The 14,286-nt window shown below is 39.7% G+C and overlaps 2 protein-coding genes across 4 annotated transcripts; both read left to right on the top strand.

Moving 5' to 3' along the window:
* The first annotated feature begins 2,080 nt into the window (after window positions 1-2,080).
* LOC112273064 (glyceraldehyde-3-phosphate dehydrogenase, cytosolic) lies at window positions 2,081-6,571 on the top strand. Its single transcript, XM_024501409.3, has 7 exons — window positions 2,081-2,221; window positions 2,326-2,420; window positions 3,440-3,918; window positions 4,744-4,898; window positions 5,027-5,145; window positions 5,278-6,000; window positions 6,124-6,571. The coding sequence occupies exons 1-7, from the start codon at window positions 2,081-2,083 to the stop codon at window positions 6,185-6,187; spliced, it is 1,776 nt and encodes a 591-aa protein (XP_024357177.2). The 3' UTR covers window positions 6,188-6,571.
* A 2,823-nt stretch (window positions 6,572-9,394) lies between these two features.
* On the top strand, window positions 9,395-12,927 carry LOC112273154 (uncharacterized). Of its 3 annotated transcripts, none has more exons than XM_073529289.2 (3): window positions 9,395-10,423; window positions 10,918-11,853; window positions 11,977-12,927. In XM_073529289.2, the coding sequence occupies exons 1-2, from the start codon at window positions 9,583-9,585 to the stop codon at window positions 11,466-11,468; spliced, it is 1,392 nt and encodes a 463-aa protein (XP_073385390.1). In that variant the 5' UTR covers window positions 9,395-9,582; the 3' UTR covers window positions 11,469-11,853; window positions 11,977-12,927. The 3 variants fall into 3 exon arrangements, with proteins under 3 accessions (XP_073385390.1, XP_024357392.1, XP_073385389.1); XM_024501624.3 differs by having other exon boundaries at window positions 9,396-10,423; window positions 10,822-11,853; XM_073529288.2 differs by having other exon boundaries at window positions 9,396-10,423; window positions 10,822-11,853; window positions 11,984-12,927.
* Window positions 12,928-14,286: the final 1,359 nt, after the last annotated feature.

Below are 14,286 nucleotides of genomic sequence, written 5' to 3' on the forward strand. Positions count from 1 at the left end.
GCGAGTGGGCCTGGAAATCCTCGCAGGAAACCACGCGATGCTGCTGCCAATTTCGAGCTTCACCACGATGACGATGATGACGATGATGACGATGATGTTGATGTTGTTCGGGAATCTGTGTGTGTTTCCGTCCCCGCTTGCTCAGCTCAGCTCTGCTCTGCTTGTGGATAAGCTGCTGGGACTGAGCAAATGGGCACCGGGATTGTCTGCTGGGAACGAACGGTTCCTGTTTTTTATTTTTATTTTTTATTCTATTGTATTTTTTTTCTGAGCTGGGTGATGCTCAATGCAAATGTGCCGAAGCTGTGGAGGGTGGAAGACGAGAAGCGAAAAGGGTTCCCGTGGCTGACTATCTCGTGTCGCAATCTCAGAAATAAAACTAGACGCCTGAGCGCGGATCTCACGCACAGTGATTGTATCGTGGTCTGGAAATAGGCGTTGGAGTTAATGAAGCTCACGCTTTGTGGATCACCACTCCAAGGGACATGGACTGCCCTGGCGAGCACAGAACTTGGAGACAGATGCTCCGAAGGCGTGAATCCGAGGAATCTCGGTGTCCCATTGACGCAACACCCTTCGGATTCTTTCCCGATAAGTATGTGCGCAGGTCCCCCACAAAACAGAGGGCGAGAGAGAGACAGAGAGAGCGAGATAAAGTCTTTGGCTTGTAGAGAATCAACTTCCTCGGCTCCTGGCAATACATGAATATTCCAGCTACTAGTGGGAAGGGCGGGCTGAAGGGGAAAGAGATGTCGCTGGCAGACTGTCAAAGTTATCCGTACCCCCGAATTGCCTCAATCCCCTCAAAGTGGACCACATTTCGATAGAAGTTCACCGAGGCTTCATTAGGGAAGGCAGTGAAGCTTCCAAATGACGTTCTGTCAGGCGCGTGAAAGTCGCACGCAATTGCATCCAGATCAATTTTTTTGACTCGTCTCAGGTTCGTAGTGACCGCCTGCCCGTGGCTCTTCTCCGACGGGTGAGAGCAAGTTCAGTCGAAGAATTAGGGTTTCGAAGTCGGATTAGGGTTTCCTGGCTCTGATGATGAGGGTGGGCTCACTATGACCAGCATCGCTGGTGTAGACAGTGTGGGGCCAAATTAGGGTTTGGATCTGGAAAAAGTCCATTTTGTCATTGGAATAGGAACACGCGCATCTTTATGACACTTGTTTGGGATTGTACATTGTAGATATTTTGGTGCTTTGTATAATCCAATGGTGTTTTAAGAAAAAAATGAAATGGGTCATTATAATAGCCAATTGGTGAGTATCAACTTCTGTATTCATTGTGGTATCAGGGTTACCATGAAACAAATTTGTAAGTTATGTGAACTCAGACAAATTGAAAGTTCAATGGTTTTGTTGTTTGTCAATTGCAACAAAGTTCAACAATTTTCTTATGAATTAACAACTTTGAATGATTAAGTTCATGGCCTGTATATATAAAGTCTTGTTTGAGAAGAAATTGATAATGTTTTTTTTTTTTTTTTTTTTTTTTGTGTGTGTGTGTGTATATATATATATATATATATATATATACATATGAGTTAATGTAGTTGTTTAAAAATTAAAATAAATATAAGATATATTTTTAGATAGAATGAAATGGTAAGTATAAAATCATGGTCATTATTAGTTTGGAAGTTCAACCCAATATCATGATATATTTATTGTATGAAGAAAACCTTGAACTTTGTATCAATGAATGAATTAATATATTCATTGATCTTTCAATTGAAATAACGAAACATAGAACAATATAAAAAACAGGGATGCATCCAGATTCTGTAAGATTTGTTTTGGAAGAATAAATTTAATCGGATAATATTTGTAGTTGGTTACAGGGAGACCAAAAACAGTTCACCTCCAAGCAGGGAAGTTTCCCAGCCCTGGCTCTACATTCCCATCAGTGGGAATATATAACATGCCTCTTTAAAGTCCTTTCCACAACTGATACATCTAACGAATAAAAACTGATTGAACCCAGGTACAGTTGAAAAAGTAAGTAAAGCTATATTTGCACTGCAGAAGGATAACCAGCTTATCAGTGCCGTGTGAGAATGAGAGAGTGAGGGAGAGCCATGGTGTTTATCTCAATAAAACCTCAGAAGCATATCACCTACCCCATGCGCCCACAGTTTGCAGACAGCACTCAAGGTTATCATGTGTGCTCTCTGGCACAGAGCCCAATACCCATCACACCCATCTCCATAGAAACCAACGTACAGCAACTTCTGGGTCCCAAAATTTACAATTAGGGCTATTAATAGGGCTGGGATTAGGGTTAGGATTAGAGGTTTACTGTCTACTTCATGTTTCTTTTCAGTGCTTTACAGCTACGTGGGAGGTTTACATTCATGGAGGTTCTCGAAACTTGATTTGTTGGACTGAACCCCTGCTGTTCGTTGCAGGTCATGACTGGTTGAGAACAAGCATTTGAATAACCTTGGTTTGTTTTGATTTTAGGGTTACTTGGCTTTGCCAATTGGTTCTTTCATTGTTCTTTTGTTTTTTCTGTGTGGTTTTGATATTTTTCACTTTTCACAAGAAGGAAAGTCATGTATTTTAAACTGAACATTGACAACTGCCTCCATAAATTACTTAATCACAAATCTTTGCTAGTTTATAAATTGCAATAACTTGAATCTATTAAAAATACTGTTACATTGAAATTGATGTAATATGAAAGTTTTTTAATATTTTATTTTTAAAACTCTACCATTTCAAGAAAAAAACAAAGGAAAAAGAAAAAGCAAACAAAGAAGGAAAGAGACAGAAACCAAGAAGAATCTGTAAATATTACTATTTTTATGATATTTGTGATACATCTAACCAATTTGGGTTGATTTTAATATAACAGCTGAATGCAACAGTTTAAAATAAATAAATTTTAGATTCAAAATGAGATAGAAAAGAAAGTAAATATGTGTATAAACACACACACACAAACACACACACTTTTACACATTTAAATATCATACATTCACATTAATAAATCTAGAACATCACCTAATTATCATAAAAGTCACCATGTCATTTGTAACTTGGTAGCATTGAAAGTAAACCAAGTTATACACATCCAAAGTTATTGACGAACATTTGACTTAGATGGAGCTAAATTCAACTCATTAGCGTCCCACTTAAAAACTCGACTTAACCTTAATTATTCTGGAAAATAATGAATTGGAGCCACAAGGAGTGAGACCTACAGAGAAGTCTGCACCGTGCTCACAAGAGCTTCCCGACAAACAGAATGGATGAACGCTTTGCATCCAAAAGCAACGAAAAAGAAAAGTGAAATAGCTTAGTAGTCCAACAAGGATATAAAGAAACATTACCGCAGGCTTCGCGAACAGAAATTGACCAGAAGACTTGTTAACGATCCAAATTCTGTTCATCCATTACGGTAATAGGCGACTCAACTGAAATGGCTCGGAAAGGACGGAAAGGCGCCCGAGAGGGACCCGAAGTGTCGTTCGTCCCTCGTTCCGTGAATCCGTCCTTCGATTCGTCCCTCCTTCCACCTGTTTGTCGTCGTCGTCGTTCGTCGGGACTGACCTCAGTCAACGAACCATATCGACAAAGGGGACCGAAGTTTTCACCACAGAAGGGCTGAGTTGTTGCGGCTCTATTCGCAGCTGGAAGGTCGTGGACCTTCCTAATTTTGTCGTAGATGATGATTGGCAGATAGTTCCGATGATTCTGGTCCGTCGCAGGCTGCGAGTGTTCATTGATCGGCTGCTGGACTCGGTAATTGCCACCGCCAGGCCGGTCCCGAGCCCGTCACCCACAAGCCGGCTGCAATATAAGACCGCGTGCTCACTGCCATCATTTTCTTATAATCAGTCGATTGATCGATGTGGATCGATAGTGAACCTTTGTGTCTTCCAAGCAACTTTCGCGGGGTCGATTCTTCGAGGTGAGTGTTGCATGTCGCTGTGCGCCAAAGGCTTTTAATGAGGTTTCGATGAGGTGGCAGCTTGGGAGTTGTCGTGTTTGGTTTGTGTGATCGAAAGAGGGAGTAGTTTGAGTGGAGAGACAGGAGGGGTTCTGGAGGTGAGAATCACAGGCAGTAGCTCGGAATTGATCCTTTTTAATTTCCGATTCTCACATGAATCCGTGGAGTTCACTGCAGGCTAGAGTAATAAGAAATGAAAAAAAAAAAAAAAAAAAAAAAATCTGGTTGATTTGTAGAGCTAGACCAGCTGGTTGACGTGTTTCCTGATTCGTTTGTGTGCTTAATCTTCAGGTCGAGTCGTGCAGAATCTGAGCGCATCCATTGTAGATTTGGCCGGCCATAATAGCCGGTGAATACAGAATATACGTAGTTGTTTAACAATTCCATCTGAGCGAACGGAAGCAAAACCGATTTGTAGCTTGTGATCCTTGAATTCAGGCACGCAAAGGAGTGCTGTGAATTGAGGGTAGTGAGCAGTTGTGTGTTCGTTTTTGGCGACAAGGTGGATCAATCAAGTCACGAAAGATGGGAAGAGGTATTGCTCCACAGAATCTATGTGTTGTGGACGCAGGTTTACTTCGGGTTTATTGTTGTTGATGGGTCTGAAGGAGAAGTTGTACATACCAGACTCAGGGTTCCTCGTGGAATTGATTCTGATCCCTGGCAGTTTTAGAAGCCCATTGGATTGCACCTTTACCATTTTCCTTATAACTATCACATAGCTGCGAGGAATTGTAATAGTGATCGTTGATTGAAAACTGAGTCTTGTGCCTTCTTCGTGAGCAGGAACAAAGACTCCACCAGCCTCTCCAAAGGAGAAGCTTCGAATCGGTATCAACGGCTTCGGCCGCTTCGGTCGTTTGGTTGCTAGAGTCGCTCTAGAGAGTGACGACGTCGAATTGGTCGCTGTCAATGACCCTTTCATTAGCACAGATTACATGGTTCGTGATCCTCGAACTTTAATGCCATGCTCGGTTGCTTGCACCCAAAATTGAGTCCGCATTGCTCTGGACTTAAAGCCGGTCGAAAATCTGTCTCTTCTGATTAGATGGTTGCGATGCAATTGCAGGCTTACATGTTCACATTCGATACGGTCCATGGCCAGAAGCTCGCCAAGTCTGATATCTATGCACAGGATTCGCACACGCTTTCTTTTGCCGGCAAGAAGGTCGCCGTCTACGGACAGAAGTAAGTACCTGATCACGCTCCATATGTAGGGTTTCCGCGAAGCTCTTTTGCTTCGTCTTGACTTCCAGTGGCTGATCAAGAAACGCCGTTAACTGGAAGTTGCTGATAACATGAGATTTGACTGATTTGCAGGGACCTTGCTAAGATTCCGTGGAGTAAGCATCGAGCAGACTACGTGGTTGAGTGCACGGGGAATTACACTGACAAAGACAGAGCATCAGCTCATCTGAAAGGCGGAGCGAAGAAGGTGATCATCACAGGGTTCAGCAAGGATGCGCCGACGTTTGTCGTGGGAGTGAACGAGCGTGAATACAGACCCGAGCACAATGTGGTGTCCATGGGCGGTTGCACCACCAACTGCATGACTCCCCTCATGAAGGTGCTCCACGAGAGATTCGGCGTGGCAGAAGCTTTGATGACCACTGTGCACTCTCTCACAGCCACCAAGAAATCCTTGGACGGTCCTTCGTTGAAGGAATGGCGAAGTGGTGCCGCGGCGGGGTTCAACCTCATCCCTAGCTCCACGACTGCGTCCAAGGCAATCGGGCGCCTCATCCCGACCTTGAACGGGAAGGTCCGCAGCATTGCCTTCCGAGTTCCCACCCCAGATGCTTCACTTGTCGATTTGACCGTTAAACTCAATAGACGAGTCCCATACGAAGAAATATGTGCCGCAATCAGAGAAGAGGCCGACGGGAAAATGAAGGGCATCTTGGGCTACAATGACAATGATCCCGCCTCGTGTGAGTTTATCGGCGATAGCCGGTCCAGCATTTTCGATTCCAAAGCAGGATTCGCTTTGGCCGAAAATTTTGTGAAGCTCGTTGCGTGGTACGACAACGAGTGGGGTTACAGGTGATCACTTTTTCCACTAAAGTCTTCTTTTACAAGAGATGTTTAGAAAATTTATTTTGGGGATTTTGCGTATATTGTTTTGCGCATCTTTCTCACCATGAGAGTTTTCCCGTGGTTTTGCAGCCACCGGGTGCTGGATCTCATCATGCACATGTCATCAGTGCAACATTCTCGGTATCATTTTTGACAGGCGCTCTAAGGAATCCTGCAGCGATCATCCTTTCTTTTGTAAAACATATATTCACAATATCACCAAGACAGGTAGGACTTTCGGGAGCTAGAGATTAGTGCAGCAAAGCTGCTTAGATTGTACATCATTAGATAGCTAGAGAAGACGAAGGTGTCCACCTCCGTGATGGAGGGCAGAGATGTCGCAATTCTTAGATTTTCAGTGAGCATGTTGAGCTTAGTTTTGTAGAAACAAACTTTCCTAGAATGCGTGAGAAGCATAAAGAGTTGAGACGCGATGACTTTCAAACTCGTCACCGAAATCTTACTCGGTGGAATGACAGAGTTCTTTTCTGATACCAGAACTTTGAGACTGTTCGTAATCATAAACGTGGTTTCTGAATTGCTTTTGCATTACGCTAATAATTGAAGGTTGAACTAAATAATGATGCTATGTGGTTGCCGACAATTTAACTGAACGAGAGTTAGAAGCGTTTGCTTCTAGAAGTAGCTGGATCATGCACATCACCTGAGATGATCTTCATGAAGTTTCGAACCCTTGCATAGTGGATCGGTGTGGAGAGTGTTAGAATCTTACTAAAATAAGGTTTTGACACCATCTAAGGTCGATTCAGCCCAAAGGTGGCGATGTATACACCCAGCTGCTGCTCGGAGAAAGCGAATTGAAATCGACATTGATCTACACATGGTTTATCCTGAGAGTTTCTCTCAACCTGTATCAGCCGTGTATTCTTAATCAAGAGGTCCATGTTTAACACAGTGGCGACGCTGATTGCCAGGTGATTGAACCTCTGAGCCAGACCACAATGGATCCAGATGACATGCCAATTACCTCCAAGGAACTACTATCGATGTCGAACTCTGCAACTGTGATGAGCGGGGTTCTGCAATGTTCTTGCTTCTTCAATCAGTCTAGATTTGAACTTATTCCACAGTTTTCGACGACCATCTGCTTGTTTGCATCTCAAGTTCACAGCCCGATGCAGAAGAACGCTAAATTATGAAACTTGTGTCACCTATAACCTAGCAAAAATATAGCATCCTCCCGAAATCTGTTTAGTGGTTGATAAGTTGTAAGTTTTAGGGAAAACAAGTCTGTATCAACATCAGGCTTTGTAGCTTCAGTGTCACCGTCAAGCATGGTGGTTGACACATTCTTTGGAGGTTTCATAAACATCGAACTTGATGATAGGAAGCTGCTAACTCGAAGCTTGTGAGTTCAAGGATTTGTGGGTTCTCCATACCATTGCTGAAGCTGTCAAGTTTTGTATTTCCTCTACAGCATACCTAACAACACCCCCTTTATATATATATATATATATATATATATGATTTAGATTTCTTTTTGTATCATGTTCTATTTTGGAACCATTAAAAATTTCAAGAAAGAAGTTGTGATCTGCAATTTTTATTGAATTAAAGGTTGTTTATGTAGTCTTTAGACCTAGAAGACTGCTTTGAAAGGATATGGTTTAAAAGTCTCATGGAAGTCCTTGTTTTGTAAAGAAAAGTAGTCCTTTTGTCTTGGTTTCGGGAGGTGGTTTAAAAGAAGCGGAGGTCACGGCATGGGTTAAATTATTCTTTTACAAGAAGTCTAAATGTGGTGGCTTATATGTTTCTTTTTTTTTATTGATTATGTCATTCATAAAAAAATGGTTTTTAATTTTTTTAATTAACACTTGAAACAATTTCTTACATGGCTTCTTAAAGTTTTGTAAAAACCACCTCTTCATGTGGACCTAACATAAATTTTGGGAGGCAACACTCTTCATAAAATATAATAAAAAGATGCATTCCATCTCATTTTTTTTTTTCTTTCATGGCTTCTTGGTTGCTTTTCCTAAATATAAAGCAAGCTAAGGAAGGCTTCTCAATTTTAACCAATCACAAACTTTGAAAATTGTGACCTCTCACCTTCTTTTTTTAACCTAAGATATTCCTAATTGCTAAAAAAATAATCACGGTTTGCATAGCATAAAAAATGTGTTATCCATGATATATAAATTTTAATAAGTAATGTTAAATCTATTAGAAAACATAATTTTTGCACATAAATAAAATTTTAGTTTTGAATATATTATTCTTATTCTTATTATTATTAATGACTACATGTTATTTTATGTCTTTTTCTGCCAAATATGATTGTCTATAAAAATACATTTATCATTTTATATTATGACTTTATTTAGAAACACCATATATAAAACATACAAGAATTTTGTGGTCTATGTGTTTCCTATTAAATGTACAACATATATATATATATATATATATATATATACACACTATAGTGTCAAAATCATTTTGTTTGTTTTGTTTTGTTTTTGTTTTTTTTTTGTTTGTTTTGTTTTTGTTGTTGTTGTTGTTGTTGTAGGTTTTTTAGGATTTAAAAAACCTTTCTATCTTTTTTTCTTTTTCATGTATTAGTATTTCAGTCCTTTGAATAAATTTATTATTGTAGTAGCTATATAAATGTATCCAAAAATTTGCAAATGCATTAGTTTTTACATGTTAATAAGAAATTATTTTACTGAGCTTAAAATTCAAACATATGAAGTGGTGCTTTGTTTAAATCAATAAAAATATTTTTTATTTGAAATTCACACTTAATATAGATAAATTTGCAGCCTTTACTAGGATACATTATTATATATTTTGATAGTGAATTGTAAATGTGTATATATATATATATATATATATATATATCAATTTACACATTGATTTGAAATTTCTAAAATTAGAATATGCATATAAATATGTATATCAAAACTTGTTAGAAAATAAAAAATAAAATCTTAATGTTCCAAATGTGCTCCAAATATCATCCAAATCTTAATGTCTTGTTAATATATATATATATATATATATACATATGTATATATTTATTGGGTGAGTGTCTTGCTGTGCTCCAAATATTTATTGGGTGGTTATGTTCAGCACATATTCATCAAAAAGTTTTGAAAATGTACTATGATGTTTTAAATTGTTTTATAATAAGACGTATGATGCAATAAGTAAACGAACATTCACAGCCAAACGTTCAAGGTAACCGTGAACGAGACCCAGGCAGGGTATCTAGAAACATGGTCTCGACCGGTTATCTGAAATTGATAAGAACAGGGTCTCTACAGGTTATCTAGAAACGATATAAACAAGGTCTTGGCCGGGTATCATACCCAATCTCTGGGTGAGAATCCCGATAAGTTAAGGGAGGGCATTAAGGGTGGGCAGGCAGCGTTGACAGTTAAGGACGCGGACGAGACGATGATATTTGGAGCTCAGCAAGCAAGCGAGCAAGCATCGGAGGCGATGGAGATGGAGGTGAGAGTGGAGAGTTGAGAGCAGATTGAAGAATTAATATGGGGCCATGACGATGAAGTAGTCGAGAGATGCATGGAGAGATGCAAACAACGGCTGCCTCATCGTATTGAGCGCCACGTTGATCCCTGCGCGTGCTCACCGCTCTGCATGACCGTCATGGTGGTGCTCTTGTTACTTATCGATGGGGTGGAGTGCGACGCCGCGAATCTTCTGCGGAACGGAGACTTCATCGACATCAAAATCCAGTTCCAGTCGTACCCAATGCAGGATGTGTTGGCGCATGGGGTGAAGTCGGGATTGCCTTACTGGACGTGCGTGCACGGGGGCGTGCAGCTCTGGGACACGCAGATCTACAACCCCCCGATCGCGGTTGCGAACGCCACTTACATCGTGCACATGAACTCGCGCGTGGGCGGCGGGCACATCGTCTCCATGCCTATGTACACGTCGCGGGAGAATGCGGAGTATGTGGTGTCCATGAGCTTGGCCTGCAACCCTCACGGTGGACCCCGCAGACAGTCTCTGCAGGCAATTGTCTTCGACGACCAGGGCAAGGAGATTGTGCCCAAACCCAGCCCCTTTGTGCTCATGTCAAACCCTAACAGCTCCATGGACAATCTTGACTGGATGAGGGTCTCCTTCAAGACACTGGGGACGGGGAAATGCTTGTACCTGTACCTGATGTCCCTGGTGAGAGGCTATTACGGCTTGCTAGTGGCGAACATCCAAGTTAACATAGTGAATTTAGTCGAGAACGGGAGCTTTGAAAAACTGATCTTGCCTGCCGGCACTGGCTTCGCAAGCGGGCACGATTTAGTGGTGACTGCTCCTGACAAATTCTACTGTCCCCATTGGAATGTGGAATCCGGGAAAGTGCGGGTAGCAATGACGGGGTCGACAATTCGAGTTACGGGTAACTGTTTTACCAACTAGCCAACTGGAATGCTGGTCCTATATGCTGTGGACCACTGTTTTTCCAACCACCTATAGTTCAGACAAGTCCACAACTAAGATACACATGCTTAAGTCTCGCATCACACCTCAAAGTTTTTAAGTAGACTGCAATGTAGACTCAGTTCATTTTTTCCACCGTACATGGAAAGTTTTACGTTAAGACTGTTTTAGTGTTCTCCCACCGCAAACTACGAAAAAAACAGAACTGTTATGGCATGAATGTAAACAGATTAGAACTTTGTTGTTCTCATCACTGTCTACTTTGCTAAACTGTAGTTCAAGTTAAATTTCGAAGAAATTTGGATGCTGTAAACGACTTTCAAAGCATCTGAAATCTTCTCTGATTGTGGAAAACAGAGCCGGGGAGGAGACGTTACGGGTTCTTCATGGACAACGAATATGCTTTCCAATCTGCCACTGACGGAGGGCGATATACTGTCGAGTTGAATGCAGGTCTCCTCCAAGGCGTGATCAGCACCATGTTCTGGGTGCCCTCCAATTCATCCAGCGACAAGGACCACGAGTACGTATTGCTGTTCGACACAGCAGCAAACCCGATACTGGAATACGCGCAATTACTGCCCGGAGAAGAGTCTCCGGTGTTCCGGTTTGGAAAGATGAAGATTAACATCATGGGTTCAGAGAGTGGCAAAGTCCTGTTAGAAAATGAATATGAAAACATGAATACCTCTGGGTTCGAGAAATCCAACTTGGGATGGTTGACGAGGAACTACACATTCAAGATGCCAGCAGACAAGTCCGCCAAGATCACATTTTCAAGCTTGACGAAAGGTAGCTACGGCCCTTTATTAGATAACGTTGTAATATATGAGGTGAAGGATAAGGACCAGTGGAGGAAGGAGTGCACGGCAGCTATAAACGCAGAAGCAAATACAAATACGAGTGGCTCAGACAAAGAAAGGCCACCAGTTATTGTTGCGGAAAAGCTAGCTGTCCTCGTAATGACAAAGGTGCTGTTCCTGGTGGTGGTCTCCATGCGATAAGTTGCAAAGAGCTACCCTTGGGTTCGTTGAGTTATATTGGGAAAGCCATCAATCATCTGGTCTCTTGTGTATTTCTATTATCTACATGCACAGTATTCTACTTCTGTTTACATCACAAGCAGGTCTCTTAAAAAGCAGCGATTCTTCAGTGGTTTAAATAAAATAATTTCTCGTGGTGATTGGCTATCTGCGTATAACGCAACGTTCAATTTTTTTTGTGAGCATTCTATCATTGAGGAAGAACCAGGTAGCCATTGTTCCTCCAATTTAATGTCACTATCCTGACGGCAAAACAAAGTGGACAGAGCGATCTGGCTTGAACAACGACGATCCATACTACAGAGAAGTGTGCTAAGATAGAGAGACAACTACATCCGCCTGCAAGGTAATACGAGAAACGGCATTAATAATCAGTAGCATTATTCACAAAATAATGGCAAATCGTAAGTATAATTTAGATGATATTCGTGTTCGTAAATGTATTGCAGCATGATAAATTGTTGTACAGGGGACAGGTGGACAACTGGCTATCTCAGTTCTGCATTGGGCATCTTCTCCCAGAAGCGTCGATATTATACTAGGTCCACGTTCGAGCAGAAGTCAAAAGAAATATTGATATTGTCTAAACAAGCACCTCTCAAGGTTTCCTAGCACTGATCATCCCAGAGAGCTTCAGTTTCAGAGCACGAGGATTTGCTAATTTGTCTCTGCCATCCTCGCTGAGATACATGGCTCAGCAGACAGCGCAATAACAATCTTGAGACTCTCGAAGCAGAAATGCTTTGCAAGAAGGTGAGAAAAAGTGGGGTCAATTGCAGATCAGTAGAAACAAAACATGGGATAGGAGGACGAAGGACAAGCCACATTCCCTCAGAGACAACAAAATTGAATGATCTCCTTGGATAAGACTCCACTGCTTCGTGCTCGTACAAACTTCCTCAAAGGTTAATGATAAGTAGAGCTCGCAAGAATTATTCTTCTTTTTACGATTTTGACTAATTGCACCAAGAATAAACACATAATTCCTTCTTCGTCATTGTGATCAGAAAACAAACTATACAACATAATTCCTTCTTAGTCATTGTGATCAGAAAACAAACTATACAACATGGGAAAGCATCCAAGTCATTGTGATCAGAAAACAAACTATACAACATGGGAAAGCATCCAAGCCTTCAAGTTCTGCCCATTATTTCCCAATGGTAGAAATAAAAGAGCTTGAAAATGTTGGGATGTAGTGGTGATAGTTGAAAACATAGTAAAAATAGTTGAGGATGTTGAAAATGTTGGGATGTAGTGGTGATAGTTGAAAACATAGTAAAAATAGTTGAGGATGTTGAAGCACTCATTATAAATAAACTTGTAAAGAAAATACAAGATCAAGTAGAAAAGGTTGAGTAAAATACACCTTGAAATGTAAAGTCAAATAAAATAATAAAATTGAACTTAAAATCAAAAATGTTAAAAATTTTGATGAGTTTTTTTTTTTACAAAAACAAGGGTTTGTAGTAGAATGTGACAACAACAAAAAATGATAAACCACAAATGGCAGAGGTGATGATGATTATAGATAGCAATAGCAACATGATGATGATTATAGATAGCAATAGCAACAATAATGGTAGATAATAATTACAAATAGCAGGGCAAGATAATCAGTAGCAGTTTGGTAGTAGAATTGAGAAAATAAGAAGGAGTAGCAGCAATTGGCAAGTATGTGAAGTTCATACCATAGATTTGTTTATAGATTCAATTAGTATTGATGATTTAGAGGCTTATATGAATGACAAAATTTCTAATGATGAGTCAAATAATATATTCATTGATTTTGCAACAACATATACTATCTTGCAAGATAGACGATTTTATATTAAAAAATCCTTAACTTAATAAATTAGATATTTGATGATTATGGTTGGAAAAAATGAATTTTATTTCTAAGAAGGAACAACAATAGAAAAATTGCTTGGGAGCTCCATCATAAAATGTAAATATGTAATGTTTGCACCCTCAACATCTCAAAGTTTGGTCGGCTACCAAGATGTGCATGCCAATAGTTATCACCCCTCAATTGCCATTTTAGATAGGCAGGAGGTTTTGATTCTTGTACAAAATCATAAAGTTGTTGAAAAAACCTTTGCTACAACAAATGATTTATATTGGATTGCAATTGGACCTCCTATTATATTTAATTTTACATCATCTATTACAAAGAATCATGCTTTTCTCTGAGATGGATGATTAGGATATTCAAGCTTCACATTATTTTGGAAGATAATTTTATGTATAACTAGACATAATTTAAAACATGTAGATATAAATTCTATAGAATTATGTCATGGATGTGTGCAAGCAAAATGATTGCTTGGCTTTCAATTTTGAAACTTTTAGAAGAGTTATTATTAATACTTGAAAGGTTGCATGATAATATTTGTGGTCCTATTAATCCAATATTTGGACCATTTTACTATTTTTTTCTCTTTGTTGATACATTAAGCAAATAAACTCATATTTTATTATTATCAATCTAAAACATGGTGTTTTCCAATCTTATATCTATGCTTATTTTTTTCTAGGTATATTTTCCTAATTGTCCTATCAAAATATTTCATATAGATAATGTAAAAGAATTTGCATCAAAGTCTTTTAAAGACTATTATATTATAATAGGGATTGAATTGACATATTGTATTCTATATGAATATATTTAAAATAGATTTGTAGAGTCATTTATAAAGCATACACAACTCATTATCCGACCACTCCTTCTTCAAGAAAATTTACTTGTATCTATGTGAAGTCATGCAATTTTGCATGC

Source organism: Physcomitrium patens, chromosome 20 (assembly GCF_059467195.1).
Source record: "Physcomitrium patens ecotype Gransden chromosome 20, ASM5946719v1, whole genome shotgun sequence".
Lineage (NCBI taxonomy): Eukaryota > Viridiplantae > Streptophyta > Bryopsida > Funariales > Funariaceae > Physcomitrium > Physcomitrium patens.

Coding starts and splice junctions, on each gene's coding strand:
- LOC112273064 (XM_024501409.3), top strand. CDS start 2,081: ATGGTGTTTATCTCAATAAAACCTCAGAAGCATATCACCTACCCCATG. Junction 4,899..5,026: donor TCATTAGCACAGATTACATG/GTTCGTGATCCT, acceptor ATGCAATTGCAG/GCTTACATGTTCACATTCGA. Junction 5,146..5,277: donor GTCGCCGTCTACGGACAGAA/GTAAGTACCTGA, acceptor ACTGATTTGCAG/GGACCTTGCTAAGATTCCGT.
- LOC112273154 (XM_024501624.3), top strand. CDS start 9,583: ATGGAGAGATGCAAACAACGGCTGCCTCATCGTATTGAGCGCCACGTT. Junction 10,424..10,821: donor GTCGACAATTCGAGTTACGG/GTAACTGTTTTA, acceptor TGTGGAAAACAG/AGCCGGGGAGGAGACGTTAC.